The 22,147-nt window shown below is 45.7% G+C and overlaps 1 protein-coding gene across 12 annotated transcripts in view; it reads right to left on the reverse strand.

The window, feature by feature from the left end:
• The window catches only part of rims2a (regulating synaptic membrane exocytosis 2a), a 215,292-nt gene that overhangs the window by 63,955 nt on the left and 129,190 nt on the right, over positions 1-22,147 (reverse strand). For 4 of the 12 annotated variants that reach the window (XM_042310309.1, XM_042310289.1, XM_042310294.1 and 1 more), the window contains exons 8-15: positions 21,924-22,036; positions 15,579-15,709; positions 14,924-15,095; positions 14,135-14,294; positions 9,772-9,840; positions 6,817-6,955; positions 6,379-6,486; positions 4,426-4,491 (exon numbers count right to left, since the gene is read on the reverse strand). In XM_042310309.1, coding sequence (XP_042166243.1) covers positions 4,426-4,491; positions 6,379-6,486; positions 6,817-6,955; positions 9,772-9,840; positions 14,135-14,294; positions 14,924-15,095; positions 15,579-15,709; positions 21,924-22,036 — 958 coding nt within the window. Of the gene's footprint in view, positions 1-2,334; positions 2,464-4,425; positions 4,492-6,378; positions 6,487-6,816; positions 6,956-9,771; positions 9,841-14,134; positions 14,295-14,923; positions 15,117-15,578; positions 15,710-19,700; positions 19,749-21,923; positions 22,037-22,147 lie in introns of all 12 variants that reach the window. The other 8 variants (XM_042310264.1, XM_042310271.1, XM_042310314.1 and 5 more) reach the window with 4 other exon arrangements.

A 22,147-nucleotide genomic window follows, 5' to 3' on the forward strand; every position in this document is an offset into this window, starting at 1 on the left:
CTAAAACTAAAACTATACATCTACTGTAACATCTACACTGTTATTACCTTGTCTTCCACTGCATTCCTCCTGCTAAAACTATAAACTATACATCTACTGTAACATCTACACTGTTATTACCTTGTCTTCCACTGCATTCCTCCTGCTAAAACTATAAACTATACATCTACTGTAACATCTACACTGTTATTACCTTGTCTTCCACTGCATTCCTCCTGCTAAAACTATACATCTACTGTAACATCTACACTGTTATTACCTTGTCTTCCACTGCATTCCTCCTGCTAAAACTATACATCTACTGTAACATCTACACTGTTATTACCTGTCTCCCACTGCATTCCTCCTGCTACATCTACTGAAGCAGCTACAATATGAGGTCCCACTCAATATAGACTTGCCATCTTAACCCTGTGGGCCCTGGTCAAAAGTAGTCCCCTGTAAAGGGAGTAGGATGCCATTCGGGACACAGTCAAATACTTAAGTTTAGTTCTACAGCCAACAGTGTGAGAAGCATGGCATCTATCCAAGGTCACTATCTAGATCTACTGTGCTGGCAGGGACCTGTTCTCAGGGGCCGCACGGGCCACAGCGACTCTGAGCCACTCCACTCTCTCTCTCTCTGACTCTCCCTCTCTGTCTCTCTCTCGCTTTTCTGACTCTCCCTCTCTCTCTGACTCTCCCTCTCCCTCTGTCTCTCCCTCTCTCTCTCCCTCCCTCTCCGTCTCTCCCTCTCTGTCTCGTCCTCTGTCTCTCCCTCTCTGTCTCCCCTCACCCTCTGATTCTCCCTCTCTATCTCTCTCTCTCTCTCTGTCTCTCCCTCCCTCTCGGTCTCTCTGTCTCCCTTCTCTCTCTCCCCCTTCTCCCTCTCCCTCTCCCTCTGTTTCTCTCCTAATCATTCTGACTATAGCAGAAAGAGAAGGCACACAGTTGGAATGGGAGTGGAAGGGACATCAACTCCTCTCCTCTGTGACTGTGTTACTGCCATGGGATGTGAGAACCATTCATCTCCCTGCCAATCTACAGACAGAGAGAGTGAAGCTATCTGGTCCGCGGCCTCGCTCAGGGAAACTTTGTGACACTTTAATAAAGTCAGTTGCGCTGCCTCAGTTCTGACGACTCATTGTTTTTTTCTCCTGGAGAGACAATGCACGATGTGTCGTTTTTGACTGACAGCCAGATGGCAGCGATGGGAGCCCAGGAGGAGCTATTTGCAGCATTTCTCCAGGGGGTGCTGAGAGTGTGACGTTGCGTTCCAAATTACACCCAATTCCTTATTTAGTGCACTACATTTTACCAGGGCCCATAGAACTCTGGTCAAACGTAGTGCACTATATAAGGACTTTGGGAGTGCCCGGCTTGGCCCAGCCCGCTGAACTGGCACATCACAACATTGGGCCTGGCACACGCACTTGGGGGGAACCTAAGCCTGATCCTAGGCCATCATAGGGCTGGAACAGCCTGGGCATGGGGCAGTGCTGAGCTTCCCATACTTAGCACTCTTAGCATAGAAAAAGTCACTCAGGTCCAGGACAGAAGAGAAACAGACAGACCCTCAGAGTCAGCATGGAGAAATGGCTAGGCAGTTCTCCTTCATCTTCAGATAAAAATATATTTTCACTCATGTGGTACTGACCTGTCGGCCATATTGGCCTTCATCACAATGACATGGTTTGAAGACAGAGAGGGCCAGATCAAATCAAACTGCAGACATACAGTTAACCACTGTTGATAATGATCCAGGCCATCCAAGATGGTGGAGGTAATGTTAGAGAGACAACCGTGCATTAATAAAGGAAAGGTAAACATCCCATTACCACCAGCAGCATCAAAAGGCCATGTGTCCTTTTGTTCAATGCAGCCCTTATACAGTATTACCTGCAGAGCTGAGCATCAGAGCTACCAATGACCAGCCAGTCTTTATTTACCCAGATACAAACAAGACACCACTGATCACAAACACAACTTGTCATCTTACCACTGATGGTAGACTAGTAGGCATGACAACAAAACAGCAACAGAGGACGATACATGTGTCACAACCGATGTGGAGACACGAGAGCTCGCAGCAGCCTCTATATTACACAGTAATTGGAGGCAGTTGTGTGGTTTATGGGTCTAGTACACAACTTGAGCAGAGCTGTGATGACATGCTCCAGAACCAGATATCACCCAGGATATCACCCAGGATATCACCCAGGATATCACGTGGGGTTCATCACCTTTTACAATCACATAGAAAATGTTTTAATGTCATACAGACGACTACAGAGAAAAAGACCCACAAAATGGCTGACTGTGGATATATACGTAGAGACACTGTAATGTGAATACCTCTTGTAGTCATAGTCGACGGAAGCAGAGGAGGAGTACGCGCCCTCTGAGTGGGCTCGGGACATCCTAGTGGAGCGCAGTAACCTGACAGCCTCTTCTCGACTGATGTTGGATATGCGGTGGTTGCGGCTGGCGAAAAGAGAGCGGTCAGAGGGAGTCAATGTGTGTTTTAAGAATACCTTAATACCAGGTTGGTCAGGTGGGACAGAGAGAGAGAGAGAAGGTCATGAACCTGTGGAAGGAACCCGGTTTTCACATGACCCTGGGGACAGTTGGGGACAACTGATGGAAGTACACCAACTCTCTGTAGACTGTAAAGGGGACAGTTGATGGGGGCGCACCAACTCTCTGTAGACTGTTAAGGGGACAGTTGATAGGGGTGCACCAACTCTCTGTAGACTGTTATGGGGACAGTTGATGGGGGCACACCATCTCTCTGTAGACTGTTAAGGGGACAGTTGCTGGGGCGCACCAACTCTGTAGACTGTTAAGGGGACAGTTGATGGGGACGCACAAACTCTCTGTAGACTGTTAAGGGGACAGTTGATGGGGACGCACAAACTCTCTGTAGACTGTTAAGGGGACAGTTGATGGGGGCGCACCAACTCTGTAGACTGTTAAGGGGACAGTTGATGGGGACGCACAAACTCTCTGTAGACTGTTAAGGGGACAGTTGATGGGGGCGCATAAACTCTCTGTAGACTGTTAAGGGGACAGTTGATGGGGACGCATAAACTCTCTGTAGACTGTTAAGGGGACAGTTGATGGGGGTGCACAAACTCTCTGTAGACTGTTAAGGGGACAGTTGATGGGGCGCACAAACTCTGTAGACTGTTAAGGGGACAGTTGATGGGGGCGCATAAACTCTCTGTAGACTGTTAAGGGGACAGTTGATGGGGACTGTTAAGGGGACATAAACTCTCTGTAGACTGTTAAGGGGACAGTTGATGGGGGCGCACCAACTCTGTATACTGTTAAGGGCACAGTTGATGGGGGCGCATAAACTCTCTGTAGACTGTTAAGGGGACAGTTGATTGGGGCGCACCAACTCTCTGTAGGCTGCTAAGGGGACAGTTGATGGGGGTGCACAAACTCTGTAGACTGTTAAGGGGACAGTTGATGGGGGCGCACCAACTCTCTGTACCTCTACTATTCTCTTGTGGTTTGATCCAAACACAACATCCACCTTGACCGCTGTGGATGGGTAGCCACCATAAGGAGTGCATATCAGATATATAGGATTCATATACTGATATATACAGTGGTACAACACAGGGTGGGCACTGGGCAGGGGGAACTACCTCTGCTGGACAACTCTTCACAAACAGAAAAAAACAACAGGACACATCCATTTCAGGCTAATGACAGGCTAGTTTCTTTGAGGTATATCTCAAGGTACAATCGAAGATAACAAATAGCGGGCTATGTATTTGTCTACCAGTAAAGATACGTAATCAATGATGAAACTTTGGCAAATGTATGAAAAGTATGTGGAGAGAGGAAATGTATGTGTTTATGAAGCTGAAATGAGGAGTGATCCTGATTCTGTATCTTTTGGTTCCATATAGAATCCTCTGGGGAAAGGGTTCTACCTGGAACCAAAAAGGTTTCTACCTGGAACCAAAAGGGTTCTACCTGGAACCAAAAAGGTTTCTACCTGGAACCAAAAAGGTTTCTACCTGGAACCAAAAAGGTTTCTTCAAAAGGTTCTCATATGGGGACAGCAGAAGAACTCTTTTAGGTTCTAGATAGCACCTTTTCTTTCTGAGTATATGGGCCATGGAGTGGCCCACCTGTTTAATTCTACTGACTACAAAAGGCCACACACTACACTTATGCATATACAGTATATTTGTCTGGGAAGGGAGAAATATATACCTGGCTGCCCACACCACACCACACCACACCCCACCACACGTTGTGTCATCAATGGCATTGGCTTGGGATGTGAAGTGGATAGGTTTGTGCGCCATTGACATTAAACCAACACAGGCTTGAAGCTTCATAGGCCAGCAGCTTCCTACAGACAGACAGGGGCGAAGTGGAGGGTGTGATGGAGGGAGGAACATGCACTGTCAGGTAAGAGTCTACCTGGGTTCCTTCTGATGATCATCACTAGGTTGACAGCGTCTGGATCGAGGTAGGGTGAGAAAATGGCTGCGAGACATGAAGGGAGAGAACAGAGACATGGTTGTATGGGGCTGAATGGGGAGGGAGAAGAGGGAGAAAGAGAGAGAGTGAGAGACACACGGGGCGAGAGAGAGAGAGACATGAGGAGAGAGAGAGACATGGAGAGAGAGATATAGCGAGAGAGAGACACAGGGAGAGAGAGAGAAAGAGAGATAGAGGGGGCGGTACAGTGTTGGAGGAGAGGAGGGAGGAGTACAACCATGGAAGAGGAGAGGATATTGGTGCAGTCCTTCCTCAGGTTAGAAAGCCCATTGAGATGCATGATGAGGCACTCCTAATTTACTGTTTTGTACTGTAACACACATGCTGCTGTAAACCAACATCAGTCCCAGTGGATTCTATCCAAACCGTGTAAGATACTGAAAGTTGTTGGAGTTACTGTATGTTGTTGGACTAGCCCCCTAACTCTCCAAATGTCTGTACATTCATTTCTGCACTAGTTAATAACAAAATAAAATGAAAAACAAACAAAAGTACATTAATGTGTTGTTGGATTTCAAAACAAAATAACACATAGGCAATATAAAACAACCTCTAAAAAATGTAAATTCCCCAAAATAATGAAATAATAAGGCCCATAGGGCTCTGGTCAAAAGTAGTGCACTTTATAGGGCATAGGGTGCCATTTGGTATGCACCCCATGACTCATTTCCTGTTTCCTAATTTTCAACTGTTTTCAATAAATAACAGCAGCAGTTGATTAAGGGGAAGCTGAAATACAGTCTTAGTGAGCAACTGTCTGTCACACACAATCTAGATAAGTGCATTTCCTGTGTCTGGCCCTGATTTAGGCTGCCTCAGCCATCCTCGACTCAGAAATATCAAATAAACTTAATTGAATGATGGGAGGGGGTAAGTAAGGAGAAGAGAACGGTGCCAAGGCTGAGCTGTATGTCTGAGACGCTGGGCTGGTGTTGGTGTTATTGCGGGACAAATGGTATGACTAGAATGGGAAAGTCCCCTCAGACCACAGCAATTTGACAGTACACTGATGGGTTATAACTTGACTGGGGTTGTCCATTCTAGAGATTCTATTTCTATAGTCTCAGGTATGGTGGAGGAAGGAACATCACAACACAAACACAGGATGTGTCACAAATGGCACCCTATTCCCTACATTGTGCACTACTTTTGACCAGAGCCCTATGCTTATCTTTTCTTATTTGTTATTGTTGTTGTGGAGACGGTGGACGGTGTATACCATGTGTATCCCGTTACGACTAATAAAACTTGAATCTTGAACCTATGAGCCATGTTCAAAAGTCAGGAATAGGGTGCCATTTGGGATACAGGATGTTGATTCTAATGAGTCTGAGCACCGGAGTTAATGATCCCCTCTCAGTATTCATAAGGCAACACGATTTGAACACAAAGGAGAGAAGAGGTTAGTTAAAGATCCACCTAATGCAGGACATCAGAGAGGAAATTGGAGTTCTTGGAAAAGGGACAGGTTGGGGAAAGGGACAGGTTGGGGAAAGGGACAGGTTGGGGAAAGGGACAGGTTGAATTGTGAGCACTAGGTGAGATATCCGTATAGCAGTTGTAGGTGTGAAAGCATCAGGGGGATTAAACAGGTGTAAGGTTGTGTAACGGAGGCAGTTCAGTGAAACCACGCTCATGTGATTAGTAACGGTGCCTGAGACCTGAACATTTGGGTTAGCTCCCGAGCTAATGCCTAGGCTTCAGCTCAGAGGTCTAACAGTTACACAGTCTTGTGGTTCGCAGACAACCCGGGTTGGAACCCTGTCAGTCGCAGTTGGTTGTGTTGTCTGCAGCAGCTGGTGTGTGAGGCTGTGTGAGGTTGTGTGGGGCTGTGTTAGGCTGTGTCAAGCTGTGTGAGACAGGGGTATCTACCTGTCAGGTGAGTGGTGGTCATCGGACACACTGCGCCGGTCCACTCTACTGGAGGAGCTGTACTGAGACGAGGCGGGGTCAATGTCATAGCCGGGGTCCAGGCTTCTGCTGTACACAACAGAATCACTGGATCACCCCCCTAGTACGGTACAGTCACAGTACAAACTCCCCACAGTGTCCCCTAGTGGCTCGGGGATGCACCTACTCACCTTAATGCAACCACTGTCAGTGTGAGTGAGATCCCAGTATCGGTTATATGGGTTAAACATTCTACTATCAAGACAACTATCACAGAGATACCGCTTAAAGGACAACCTCTGATATCAGTTGAGGTTCTCAGTTCCCATTGTGGTGCAGTTTGGCACAAACTGTTTTTGAGGAAGGGATACAACTTGGGATGCTGGGCTGGACGGGGGACAAGTGAGATGGGGGAGTTACCTCTGTGGAGGGGGGACACTGGGGGACCGCGACCGCGCCCGGTTCATGTCTGCCGACCGCGAGCAGTGGTTGGATGACATCGCCTGCTCGGGGACAGACAACGTGGAACTATGTAGGTCCCTGCCGTTCTGCCGGTAGTCTGGAGAGACAGAGAGAGAGGGGGAAAGAGAGAGGCAGAGAGAAACAGAGATACAGAGAGAGACAGAAAGAGAAACAGAGAGAGACAGAAGCATAGAGAAAGAGAGAGAGAAACAGAGAGAGAAATATAGAGTCAAACAGAGAGAAAGAGAGAGAGAAACAGAGAGACAGAGAGACAGAAACAGAGAGACAGAGAGACAGAGACAGAGAAACAGAGAGACAGAAACAGAGAAACAGAGAGACAGAAACAGAGAAACAGAGAGAGAAACAGAGAGAAATATAGAGAGAAACAGAGAGAAAGAGAGAGAGAAACAGAGACAGAAACAGAGAGAAAAAGAGAGAGAAAGAGAGATACAGAGAGAACCAGATAGAGAAACAGAGAGAGAGTATGATGTCAGGAGTCATTCAGAGAAAGACTCATCGTTCTGAGCACAGCCTCTCTAACCTGGTCCCAGATCTGTGTGTACTGTCTTGTCTAGTTGGCAAGGCAGCACAAACTGATCTGGTACCAGGCTAAAACCTTTCCTCCCTATTGACCATACACACTGCTGCTGCAGTTGCACACAGTGGGATAATGGTTGGTGGCTTTCAAATCTTCAAAATGCTGAGGCTCTCTATATTCAAATAAATGAGGGCTTGGTCTCAACTCAATGTTCATGTGATTCAAGTCATTGTTAACATTTTTGCATTAAACATGAAAATAGCTTTCAAAAAACAGAAACATTATAATGACTTTTCCCTGCTGGACTGATTAGTCATCGAACTTGAATGATTATCATTATTCAATAATCATCCATGGCCAGGAAGCATGGTTAAGGTCAAAGGTCAATGTTTTGCTCCATTATCCTTGGTTAATATTCAATAGAGTGTATTGCACATTAAAATGAGTTAAACGTAACAGTGAATCAAAGGTAGGATTAGGAAGGAAACACAAGACATTATGAAATATGAGAGGAAAAGTTAACCTTCACGGCCACTTTAGTTTGGTACTTCTATCAATGATCTCCAAATCATTACATTTTCTCTTCCAAATATGTTTGAAAGTGAGTTTGCTGCATTGTGAAACCTGAATTCCTTCAAATTATACATAGAAGGAACCCAGATAACATAAAAAGGACAGTATTATGTGAATGAATATTATGTTAAAATGATTCACAATCAAGTCCTGCATAACACCACGTCATACATATTTACTATTGTGGAAACAGAGAAACATTAAACCCATTCCACCTGACATCACTACATTTCACTATCTAACATCTGCAGTCTAACTATCAGCAGCCCAACACTGGGTTGGGTAACTAAGCACCCAGCTCTGCAATCAGCTTACTTTACGTGCACAACCCAAATGTCATTCATTGGTTCTCTTGACAAGCCGCGTCACACATGACTAGAAACTGTGTGTTAAGCATATATACTGTGTATAGAGGAGAGAAGCTCAGATCCGAATTAACAGGACAGAGCCAGCAGAGAAGAATGACTGCATTATCCTAGTTAAAACCACAGCAGTGGCATCCCAATTCAAAAAAAACAATCAATCTATTATTCCTGTGAATAGTTATCATCTCTTCTCCCTTAGTATAGTATCAGTAGTTTGATATGGAGAAGGTAGGAGGAAAGGGGAATAGCAAAGATCTCTGGGAAACAAGGGAAGATGAGAGAGAGGAGAGGGGTATTCCCACTGAGTGAAGGGATATTATGGGCATAGTGAGAGAGGAGGCTGTGATGTGAGAGAGGAGGCTGTGATGTGAGAGAGGAGGCTGTGATGTGAGAGAGGAGGCTGTGATGTGAGAGAGGAGGATGTGATGTGAGAGAGGAGGCTGTGATGTGAGAGAGGAGGCTGTGATGTGAGAGAGGAGGCTGTGATGTGAGAGAGGAGGCTGTGATGTGAGAGAGGAGGCTGTGATGTGAGAGAGGAGGCTGTGATGTGAGAGAGGAGGCTGTGATGTGAGAGAGGAGGCTGTGATGTGAGAGAGGAGGCTGTGATGTGAGAGGAGGCTGTGATGTGAGAGAGGAGGCTGTGATGTGAGAGAGGAGGCTGTGATGTGAGAGAGGAGGCTGTGATGTGAGAGAGGAGGCTGTGATGTGAGAGAGGAGGCTGATGAGAATGTTACAGAGGTGGGAGGGTTTCCTCCTCATCTACACACACACACACACACACACACACACACACACACACACACACACACACACACACACACACACACACACACACACACACACACACACACACGCACACACACGCACACACACACACACACACACGCACACACACCACACAGGCACACATACACACAGGCACACACACACAGGCACACACACACACAGGCACACACACACACACACACACACACACACACACACACACACACACACATACACACACACACACACACACACACACATACACACACACACACACACACACACACACACACACAGGCACACACACACACACACACAGCTGTCTGTGTGCTGCCTGGACTGCTACAGTAATCTACTCTCTCTCTCTCTCTGGCAACAGCCTCTCATTTGATGTGCAGCAGCGGCAGGCTGAGACTAGCGTGGGCGTCTGCTGCCTGTGTCGAGGAGAGCAGCTAGTTACTGTAGCGCAGAGGGAAGGAGAAGAAACTCACTGCTCCTTGTAGAGCTGCTGCAGTATCTTAGCTAGCTACCTTCTTTTAAAACATCACATGATCCAGTACAGTACATTGACATACATACAGCTGTATGTTCATATACTGTTTACTCCTGAGTTAGCTGCATCGACATTATACTGATTACTATTCATGTGTGACTCTGTCTGTAGTATATTACCTGACACTACACCAACACCGTCTTCACAGTCATAGTCAGAGATCTCACTGTCACTGATTCTCTGAGATCCTGGAGGAGAAATGGAGAAAGGAGAGAAGAGAAGGATAGAGGTTAGTTTACTCCAGGGTCTGTCCTCTTCCCCTGGTCAGACCATGGCTCTGTGGCCTAGCTGTCACCAGTGTTGTCCAGTTGGTCTCTAGACTCTAGATCAATGCCCCAGTCCTGGACATAGTCAGGAAAAGCAGCAGACACAGAAATAGAACACTATTTATTTTGAGAACACTATTAAACAGTATTATATTGTATCTCAAAGTCACGTTCTTACATTGATAATCACTGGCCACACTTTAGAAACAGCAAATACAACCAAGACCTACATTTACTCTCCTGAAATATACTGTCTGCCTCTTCTGGTTTCCCCACCAAAGTAGGAGCTGCCTATTTTAGATAGTGTGATATAAAGTCTAATTTAAAGAGAACAACTGTAACATATAGCTAGTGTGAGACATGATGTTGGATGTGATGTAAACAACATCGTGTGGTCCTCTCCATCTAGCCTAATTGGCAATAGCTTCCATGTTTTCAAGGTGGCGCTTTGAATTGACATTTCAATCATTCAATGTACATCTGAAGATAGAGCCTGAGAGGTATTCTACCATCTCCACCGTCTTCAGAACTACTCCCTCCCTCATCCCTCTTTCTGAGTCATCCCCTCTCTCACTCAGTTGCTTTTTCTGACTTATTCACTGCTCAGTCAACTTAAATCAACTGGACACTTGGGCTTTTACAGAAATGACAAGTGCTACATTCTGGCAGCCGCTCTCTCAGCCTTTCTCTGCCTCTCTTTTTCTGGCAGCCGCTCTCTCAGCCTTTCTCTGCCTCTCTTTTTCTGGCAGCCGTTCTCTCAGCCTTTCTTTGCCTCTCTTTTTCTGGCAGCTGTTCTCTCAGCCTTTCTTTGTCTCTCTTTTTCTGGCAGCCGTTCTCTCAGCCTTTCTCTGCCTCTCTTTTTCTGGCAGCCATTCTCTCAGCCTTTCTCTGCCTCTCTTTTTCTGGCAGCCGCTCTCTCAGCCTTTCTCTGCCTCTCTTTTTCTGGCAGCTGCTCTCTCAGCCTTTCTCTGCCTCTCTTTTTTTGGCAGCCATTCTCTCAGCCTTTCTTTGCCTCTCTTTTTCTGGCAGCCGTTCTCTCAGCCTTTCTTTGCCTCTCTTTTTCTGGCAGCCATTCTCTCAGCCTTTCTTTGCCTCTCTTTTTCTGGCAGCCATTCTCTCAGCCTTTCTTTGTCTCTTTTTCTGGCAGCCATTCTCTCAGCCTTTCTCTGCCTCTTTTTTTCTGGCAGCCTTTCTTTGTCTCTTTTTCTCAGCCATTCTCTCTGCCTTTCTCTCTTTTTCTGGCAGCATTCTCTCAGCCTTTCTTTCCTCTCTTTTTCTGGCAGCCGCTCTCTCAGCCTTTCTCTGCCTCTCTTTTTCTGGCAGCTGCTCTCTCAGCCTTTCTCTTCCTCTCTTTTTCTGGCAGCCGCTCTCTCAGCCTTTCTCTGCCTCTCTTTTTCTGGCAGCCTCTCTCTGCTCTCTCTTTTTCTGGCAGCTGCTCTCTCAGCCTTTCTCTTCCTCTCTTTTTCTGGCAGCCGCTCTCTCAGCCTTTCTCTGCCTCTCTTTTTCTGGCAGCCTCTCTCTGCCTCTCTTTTTCTGGCAGCCGCTCTCTCAGCCTTTCTCTGCCTCTCTTTTTCTGGCAGCTGCTCTCTCAGCCTCTCTCTGCCTCTCTTTTTCTCTCAGCCTCTCTCTGCCTCTCTTTTTCTGGCAGCCGCTCTCTCAGCCTCTCTCTGCCTCTCTTTTTCTGGCAGCCGCTCTCTCAGTCTCTCTCTCTCGCTCCCTCACGTCTCAGAAGGGCTGAAACTGTTTTAACGCTCTTGTTTTAGAGCGGTCAGCTCTTTCATCTCACACACACACAGATGCCCCGTAAAAATTGTCCCAGCTAATCTCAAGCCTTAACATTGGAAATACATGTGCAGGTTACATACAATAGAAATATGTCAAGTCAAGTGCAAATACAAGTTCACACCCAACAGACACAACAGACACAGACACAACAGACACAACAGACACAGACACAAGCAGAGGAGAAGAAGAGCAAAAACCAGCAAAATTATCATAATGTTTTTCAAAAGGAAAGTGTTGGCATAGGGCAGAAGATGAAACAATGCATTGCACTGGGAAAACAAGTGGTCAACATATTCAAATGACAAACAGAGGAGTGGACAGAGCTCTTTTGATAGAGCTAAATCACCAGGATCTGGACTGGGAAACATAAACCTGCCGGGCCGAGACTGACCAGCCATCTTGTTTAAGGACTGCGGTGGAGAGGGGAGGGAGCATAGCGAGAATCAAAGGGAATTGTGGGACAGCTAATGGAGGAGTGGAGTGAGAGAACACTTTGGAGGTAGAGAACAGTACAATAGGACTGAAGCAGAGGGGAGAGACAGTCTTCGTATGAACAGCAACACTGAGTGGAGAGAGAGCTCAGTGGAGAGAGAGCTCAGTGTAGAGAGAGCTCAGTGTAGAGAGAGCTCAGTGGAGAGAGAGCTCAGTGGAGAGAGAGCTCAGTGGAGAGAGAGCTCAGTGTAGAGAGAGCTCAGTGTAGAGAGAGCTCAGTGTAGAGAGAGCTCAGTGTAGAGAGAGCTCAGTGTAGAGAGAGCTCAGTGTAGAGAGAGCTCAGTGGAGAGAGAGCTCAGTGTAGAGAGAGCTCAGTGGAGAGAGAGCTCAGTGTAGAGAGAGCTCAGTGTAGAGAGAGCTCAGTGTAGAGAGAGCTCAGTGTAGAGAGAGCTCAGTGTAGAGAGAGCTCAGTGTAGAGAGAGCTCAGTGGAGAGAGAGCTCAGTGTAGAGAGAGCTCAGTGGAGAGAGAGCTCAGTGGAGAGAGAGCTCAGTGGAGAGAGAGCTCAGTGAGAGAGAGCTCAGTGGAGAGAGCTCAGTGTAGAGAGAGCTCAGTGGAGAGAGAGCTCAGTGGAGAGAGAGCTCAGTGTAGAGAGAGCTCAGTGAGAGAGAGCTCAGTGTAGAGAGAGCTCAGTGTAGAGAGAGCTCAGTGGAGAGAGAGCTCAGTGGAGAGAGAGCTCAGTGGAGAGAGAGCTCAGTGGAGACAGAGCTCAGTGGAGAGAGAGCTCAGTGGAGACAGAGCACAGTGGAGACAGAGCACAGTGGAGAGAGAGCTCAGTGTAGAGAGAGCTCAGTGGAGAGAGAGCTCAGTGGAGAGAGAGCTCAGTGGAGACAGAGCTCAGTGGAGACAGAGCTCAGTGGAGAGAGAGCTCAGTGTAGAGAGAGCTCAGTAGAGAGAGAGCTCAGTGTAGAGAGAGCTCAGTGGAGAGAGAGCTCAGTGGAGACAGAGCTCAGTGGAGAGAGAGCTCAGTGGAGACAGAGCTCAGTGGAGAGAGAGCTCAGTGGAGACAGAGCTCAGTGGAGAGAGAGCTCAGTGGAGACAGAGCTCAGTGGAGAGAGAGCTCAGTGGAGAGAGCTCAGTGGAGAGAGAGCTCAGTGGAAAGAGAGCTCAGTGGAGAGAGAGCTCAGTGGAGACAGAGCTCAGTGGAGACAGAGCTCAGTGGAGAGAGAGCTCAGTGGAGAGAGAGCTCAGTAGAGAGAGAGCTCAGTGTAGAGAGAGCTCAGTGTAGAGAGAGCTCAGTGGAGAGAGAGCTCAGTGGAGAGAGAGCTCAGTGGAGACAGAGCTCAGTGGAGACAGAGCTCAGTGGAGACAGAGCTCAGTGGAGAGAGAGCTCAGTGTAGAGAGAGCTCAGTGTAGAGAGAGCTCAGTGTAGAGAGAGCTCAGTGGAGAGAGAGCTCAGTGGAGAGAGAGCTCAGTGGAGAGAGAGCTCAGTGGAGAGAGAGATCAGTGGAGAGAGAGATCAGTGGAGAGAGAGATCAGTGGAGAGAGAGCTCAGTGGAGAGAGAGCTCAGTGGAGAGAGAGCTCAGTGGAGAGAGAGATCAGTGGAGAGAGAGCTCAGTGGAGAGAGAGCTCAGTGGAGAGAGCAGCGTGGAACAACAAGCGGGGGCCGTTACCTGAATTGTACGAATACGGCCCCTTGTCTGTAAGTATTAGGTTGAGTTGAGAGGGATAAGAAAACAAACACCATATGAACATACTAACAGTAATAAATACTTCATAAATTATTCAGGCTTTGGCAGACAGGCAAAGACAGTTGGTAACAGGGCACCTGCCAGCCGCCATACTAGCTTTTCAAAATCATCAGACGATTGGTTGGTTCGACACTCATGTCTCATTCCCTATCCTGAGGTTTGGGGTTTGAACAAACAGGAGCTTTCCTACACTGTTCTAGTATAGACTAGTATATAGGTTATGGATGTTAGGGCAGAGGGGTAACCTACTCTGTATGGGTAGCCTCCTCGTGGGGCTCTCTCCGTGGAGCTGTCTGCGCTGGGGGTTGGGCGAGGCGCGGGGGAGGGGCATGGAGGACACGTCGTGGGTCTGCAGCTTGTACCAGTGAGGCTCATCATCCAGCAGGGCTGTCTCCAGCTCTATCAGTATCTAAAGGAGAAACACACCAGCGTCACTACACACACACACACACACACACCACACACACTCCTCAATACACTAGCCACTGCTAACTGGACTCATTCCAGAGCAGATCAAGACCTCCACCGGCATGGCCCGACATCATTTTTAAAGTAAGGTTTTCCAGCAATCCTGATTGGAAGATTCTGGATTTCCTGCTTTTTCCCTCCAACTGGGAGGATTTCTGTATGACCTGGGAATTCTGGGAAAGTTACCAGAATTCTGCAACCTTATTGACAGTGAGGGCAGAGTATGTGAGTATGTGATGATGTTACAGTAAGCATCACATCAACCCCCAGTAGCCTATCATCCTTCCTATGGAATGTAGGGTTTTATCAAGAGCTTGACCCTGTTGGTTAGATTAGTTGAGCTATCAGAGTTACTGTCCTGATCCTGACTGGATGGGTATGTTTGGTATTATATCAGAGATGAGTGCCTGAGTCTGGTTAAGTGGTGGTGCTGCCGACTCTTGTTACAAATATAGCCTCAGCCCCTTGTCTCCGTGTCCCTCTGTACCTGTCTTTCTTTCTACCTTCTGACTGTCTCTGTCCATAAAACAATAGAAAACTATGAGGGAAAAAAGAGATGGATGGGCTTACCTCTCCCAGGAACTGGCTTTCCTCCTCCCTGACCCTGGCCTGGTCCCACAGGGTGATCTCCAACATGCGCTCACGGAACTCCCGCCGGTGCACAGGAGAATACATAAAGGTCTGGTTCCATTTGGGCTCTAAGGATTTCTTTACCGTTTTTGTTCTCCTCTTGCTTTTGTCGCTGGAGGAACAATAATTCAAACTGTTTTTATTTACAACCATGGTAGAAAAGACTCCCGAACAGGTCAACACAGAACAGGACAATGGGATGAGCTGGGGAGGGAGTGTCATGTTGGAGCCCTGATCAACTTTCTATCCTTACTTCCATGTGTCTGAGAAGGGGTTCTCTGAGTGCAGTGAAGGTGTAGGTCAAGGTGATCACATGATGATCTTTGTGACGGTAGCAGTTTAAATGCAATGTGACATGACCCCAAATTTAATTACCAGAAGAAAAAAATATATAGGTAAATAAAACCAAAGACATTCTTACCATAAATGCAACATTCAGTGAGACTATTATGAGAGTGCCCGAATCTGTATCAATCAACCAATGGCAACTTTAGGATATTGGAGGATAGGTCTAGCCACTAAGAAATGGCTGTGGATAGAATGAAGTGAAATGCTGCGAGCTAGATCATTCTGTAGTTACTGTCTCTACTCTTACCTTCTGTCAGGGAGGAAGTAGATTTTGACGTAAGGGTTCCTGGGGCGGCCATCTTCCCTAGAAGGCAGGTCCTTGGCTCCCAGGATGGTGACTATTAGCTGATGGCCCACTTTGTCATACCACAGTTTGACCTATGGATGGGATAGAACAGGGTCGCACGGTCACTGGGCTGCCAGTAGGGAGGGGGGGCTCTATATCAGGGTGACCTCATAACGCTCCATTTGGAGAGCTACTGGGTGTGCAGGGTTTAGCACCAGCCCTGCTCTATATTAACTAACAAACACACCTGATTCAGCGAATCGAGATTCTGCATGGTGAGCAGCTAATTAGTAAAATCACTGGATTGTGTTAGATTTGAGCAGAGCTGTACACCCAGTACATCTCATGGAGGAGGGGTGGCCCCCCTTGGTTTAGGCATTAGCAGGTCACGTGCTTAGGGGGGGTGATACAGATCTGTACTGTATATCTTACCATGACCTACATTTTACCATGACCTACATCTTACCATGACCTATATCTTACCATGACCTAAATCTTACCATGACCTACAGTATATCTTACCATGACCTACATCTTACCATGACCTACATCTTACCATGACCTAAATCTTACCATGACCTATATATTCATCGGCTGCTCTAGCCACATTTTCTAGGTGTGTTTGAGTGGAAAGGATTCTACAGTATGTGTATCTGTATTCATATCTACAGTATCCTAACTCTTGGTATCTAAACCATTAAAACATGAGAATTAGACCAACATGCTTTGAAATGAACACTTACTGATCTGAGTGTGAAATTGTATTTGGAACCATACAACACAATGCAGGCCTCTACGCTGACCTTTTATACAAGGAGCACATATGCACCTAAGTTGAAAAATGTAGGCACACACAAAGATCTTTACGAGCACAATTAATATTTCAGGTCATAAAGCTAGAATCCTTCATTATTGTAGGCGTACTAGTGCTCCTAAATTAAAATTCCAGGACGCACAGCAAAATATTTAGGCGCATATGCTAGTAAAATGGTCGCACTGTAGAGCCCTGCAATGCAATGTCAGATAGTGTATAGGTAAAATATACATATAAATCAATCATGCTGTCATGAGTGGCATCAAAGACACTTCACACTTGTCAGAGCGAAGTATGGACATAACAGAGAACACTTAGAAGTAAGAAATGAAATAAACAACATTTACGGACATATTTGTTTTTTTTTAAATGTGCAAAATATTTGTTTAAAAAAAATGAAATGAAATACTAGAGGAAAACCAAGCCTTCTAAGCTCTTGCCCATACTTATGTAGATAATGATGGGAGGAGTCTTCATCATTGCATTGACTTCCATAGTTATTTCTTTATGCATGCAGCCATACAAAGCAACAGCAAGCACTTAACACATACAAGATCAGTCAGGAGATCTGATATTGTCAAACAACATAGGCAGTAGGGGCCTTCAGGTTAAACAGCTTGCACTGGGAAGACTTCCTCAACACAAGTCCCCTATGGAAAAGATGTACGTGCAATTCTGACCATACTACAGCACTGCCCATATGACTGATGGTATAACCCTTAACTGACAGATTCACCTTGAAAAGTTGAAATTATACCCCTGATGTAATCCATTACACTGCCTATATTTCCTGTACAGTCAGCCACATCATTTACATTGACATTATTGCGTGGCCTGGTTAAGTAGAGCATAACACTGCTTCTACAGAAGGCTAATTGATCTACCTCTAGGAGCTGCGCCAAGGGTACACTACACACCTATTTATAGACTTCCATTCTCACCCTCTCCTTATCTGACAGATAGTGTGAGGTGTTGGCAATACATCACCTACCTTTAAAACGAGGAAACCAACAGTGCATATCATATCAAAAACTCCTATACAGTATACAGTATATATATTTTGTTCGAAGCTAAGCTGATGCTTGACAAGGACATGATGGGACAAATATATAAATATGATCTCCCAAATAACATGAGTATTCCACACTCCAACTCTCACAAGCTAGCCAGAGTAATGACATCTCCTTAAAAAGGCTCCATGCTTGTCTGTTCAGTTCAAGTGAATTCTGTATTCAAACTGTAAAACATTATTTTGAATATGCTTAAAATAAGGGAGTTATCATAGCCCACCTTTAACTGCAACATGAAACTTACAGCCATTCAAAAATGTCAATATAAATATTTGCCAAATGTTGTGTTCATGATTACCAGTTGTTGGCCGCTGTTGCTATAGCACCCTATTCAGGAATTGAGGACGATGTCCAATCTGGTTTCATGTTCCACAGAACAAATAAGCTAATTTATTTGTCCCGCAAAATGTAATAGTTTTACTACAACATTTAAGGAGACACCCTCCTTTAATTGCCAATGTGGAGCACTGTTGTAGCTGACTAGGTACAAAATGCCCATGTCAGCTAACATGTTGATCAATGTGTTTGAGCTTGTTTGAGTGTAGGCTACAGGATCTGACCATGTGTTTGAGCTTGTTGTTGCTGTTGAGTGTAAGCTACAGGATCTGACCATGTGTTTGAGCTTGTTGTTGCTGTTGAGTGTAGGCTACAGGATCTGACCATGTGTTTGAGCTTGTTGTTGCTGTTGAGTGTAGGCTACAGGATCTGACCATGTGTTTGAGCTTGTTGTTGCTGTTGAGTGTAGGCTACATGATCTGACCATGTGTTTGAGCTTGTTGTTGCTGTTGAGTGTAGGCTACAGGATCTGACCATGTGTTTGAGCTTGTTGTTGCTGTTGAGTGTAAGCTACAGGATCTGACCATGTGTTTGAGCTTGTTTGAGTGTAGGCTACAGGATCTGACCATGTGTTTGAGCTTGTTGTTGCTGTTGAGTGTAAGCTACAGGATCTGACCATGTGTTTGAGCTTGTTGTTGCTGTTGAGTGTAAGCTACAGGATCTGACCATGTGTTTGAGCTTGTTGTTGCTGTTGAGTGTAGGCTACAGGATCTGACCATGTGTTTGAGCTTGTTGTTGCTGTTGAGTGTAGGCTACAGGATCTGACCATGTGTTTGAGCTTGTTGTTGCTGTTTGTTGATCTGACCATGTGTTTGAGCTTGTTTGAGTGTAGGCTACAGGATCTGACCATGTGTTTGAGCTTGTTGTTGCTGTTGAGTGTAGGCTACAGGATCTGACCATGTGTTTGAGCTTGTTGTTGCTGTTGAGTGTAGGCTACATGATCTGACCATGTGTTTGAGCTTGTTGTTGCTGTTGAGTGTAGGCTACATGATCTGACCATGTGTTTGAGCTTGTTGTTGCTGTTGAGTGCAGGCTACAGGATCTGACCATGTGTTTGAGCTTGTTGTTGCTGTTGAGTGTAGGCTACAGGATCTGACCATGTGTTTGAGCTTGTTGTTGCTGTTGAGTGTAGGCTACAGGATCTGACCATGTGTTTGAGCTTGTTGTTGCTGTTGAGTGTAGGCTACAGGATCTGACCATGTGTTTGAGCTTGTTGTTGCTGTTGAGTGTAGGCTACATGATCTGACCATGTGTTTGAGCTTGTTGTTGCTGTTGAGTGTAGGCTACATGATCTGACCATGTGTTTGAGCTTGTTGTTGCTGTTGAGTGTAGGCTACAGGATCTGACCATGTGTTTGAGCTTGTTGTTGCTGTTGAGTGTAGGCTACAGGTTCTGACCATGTGTTTGAGCTTGTTGTTGCTGTTGAGTGCAGGCTACAGGTTCTGACCATGTGTTTGAGCTTGTTGTTGCTGTTGAGTGCAGGCTACAGGATCTGGCCATGTGTTTGAGCTTGTTGTTTCTGTTGAGTGCAGGCTACAGGATCTGACCATGTGTTTGAGCTTGTTGTTGCTGTTGAGTGCAGGCTACAGGATCTGGCAATGGAAGGGTGTCTCTCTGAAATATTTCCTTTAGATTAGTTAGTCATGCAAAGAGTCGAGACTCCTGTCATAACCGTATGATCATGTTATATGGTATAAATGAATAATAATAATAATAATAATGACATAATGCACCGCACTGCAAGGGAAAGATGCTGCCATTTCCCTGGTATGCATTTTCCAAGATGGAGGAAACCAAAAAGGCAACAGAAAAAGGCGAGCGAAGACCAAAGAGAGTCAGTCTGTGAGTCAGACAGGTGTTTACCTGGACCCTAGGGACAAAAGGCGCTGTTCTTCTACTAAGGCTTTGGCTCTGGGTAAGCAAAATTAAACAACAACAAAGAAAAATGCAATAAAACCAACAAAAAAAACACAAAACAACCAACAAAACACACTCACTGGACTCGAACCAGTGCCACAATAACACAAACACATTTTGAGGAGGAGGGGACGGAGAGTCAATCTAGTGGTGTGTGTGTTTTCCCCCACCGTTCATTAGCATCAATCTGCATCTCATTATTCACTAATGTGCTGTATTGTCTTGGAGCCTTATCTGTGGGTTCCTGTACCTCCACACTGTAATACTCAGGGAGAGGAAGAGGCTGCTCTGCTCCCGTTTTCACAGAAAATGATTGATGACTTCTAACTAAGCATTCCCTTCCGTGCTCTCTGGACTCTAACTTTCCTTCCTTTCTTCATTTAACATTTGCGTCATGATGACGTATTCAATTCCAATTGTTCCCTCAACACGGCTTGGAAATAATAATAATAATAATAATAATAATAATAATAATAATAATAATAAAAACACATTACAATTTCTAACTGCATCCAATGTATTATTCAACTGGCACTTGATCCAACAAGGTCATGTACTACAGTATATCAACTACAGTATATTAATGACAGTATAATTACAGTATATCAACTACAGTATATTAATGACAGTATAATTACAGTATATCAACTACAGTATATTAATGACAGTATAATTACAGTATATTCATTACAGAATATTAATTACAGTATAATTACAGTATATTAATTACAGTATAACTACAGTATATTAACTACAGTACAATTCAAATACTCTTATTTTGGTTTCAAGGTCAGCTCATTGATGAAATGGAGAGAACTTCTGGATCTGAGTGGTGTGGGGCTGAGTGCTACAGGTAGGGATTGCAGAGATCAGAACTGCAGCCTGATTGGCTGACTGGGTCCTATTTGCGTCATAACTGTCAGCACGGGCCTCCTGGGTGTAGGCCTATGAATACTGGAGGGCCTGTGTGTGCCTGCTACCTCTCTCTGTGCTCCTTCTCTCCCTGGCTCTCACTCTGCTCTGCCATGCTCCTGTTACATACAGACAGGAGAGGAGAGGAGCCAGGCGGAGACACTAGCAGCAGCACAGATTAGATCTCCCCCTCCTCACCAAAGAAAACAACAACAAGCAGAAAGAACACTGACATCAAAATATTCCTTCTCTCCCTTCCTTCTCTCCCTTCCTTCTCTGACTCTAGGAGCAGTTTTACTGGAGTGCAACATTACAGTACAAGGCTTACAGTGTTTATGGACACACAGTCAACTATCAAACCTTCTCACCTCTTCTGATAAACAAACACACTATGGACTTGAATAGACTGATATATTTTGACTGATATACTGGTATATTGTTTGATACTTTGATATATTTCATTGATTATTTTTATTTATAATCACATATAATATTGATGTGTTTTCATAAGGAAAGGGATTAAAAAGCTGTGACTATTTCATAACTATCTTTATTTTTTTCTCCAAGAAACTAAATATCCTGAGTGTTGAGACAACAAAATAAGTGTTAGAGGTTAGCATTAATCTATTTCCATCTGGCCTCTTGAGTTTTAGAGTTCATTCCTCCCATGTTAATCTCAACTGAGTCTTTTACTCACTTCCCCCAAGAGTAAATTAGGCATCAGAAAATAAGCAACATGGTTCAGGGTAACAGGATATATGGTCCTAAACTGAGTTGGGATGGGGAGCTCCAGCTACTCAGAGCTCCAACAGAGCTCCAGCTCTCAGAGCTCCAGCTACTCTCAGAGCTCCAGCTCCAGCTCCAGCTCTCAGAGCTCCAGCTAGCTCGACATCTCTCAGAGTTCTAGCACCAGAGCTCTAGCTCTCCAGAGCTCCAGCTACTCTCCAGAGTGAAGAGCTCCAGCAACTCTCCAGAGCTCCAGCTCCAGAGCTCCAGCTCAGAGCTCCAGCTACTCTCCAGAGCTCGACCTCTCAGAGCTCCATACTCCAGCAGAGTTCCACCACCTCCAGAGCTCCAGCTACTCTCCAGAGTTCCACCAACTCTCCAGAGCTCCAGCTATAAGCTCCAACTCTCCCTGAATATCTGTTCTGTTCTCAAACCCTCTGTGTGAATCTACACTGTATGATACTTTCCTGCAGGTAATGTAGGCCCAGACAGAGCCAGGGTGTATTGTGGGTATTGTAGTAGGGTACTCACTGAGAGCTGTCCTGACAGGTACTGGGGGGCATCCCGCAGCATCCCGGGGCTCATGGGAGACGTGACAGAGATAGAGGGGCGATCCATCTTCTGAGACTCAAAGGAACTCGAACCTGAGACAGGACAGACAGGGAGGAGGTCACATGATCAAATCTGAAACACTGTGATTTTGGTAACATACTTCAAGGAGAGGAAGAGAGGAAGAGAGAGGGGGAGGGGAGAGA

This window comes from Oncorhynchus tshawytscha, linkage group LG03, assembly GCF_018296145.1.
Source record: "Oncorhynchus tshawytscha isolate Ot180627B linkage group LG03, Otsh_v2.0, whole genome shotgun sequence".
NCBI lineage: Eukaryota > Metazoa > Chordata > Actinopteri > Salmoniformes > Salmonidae > Oncorhynchus > Oncorhynchus tshawytscha.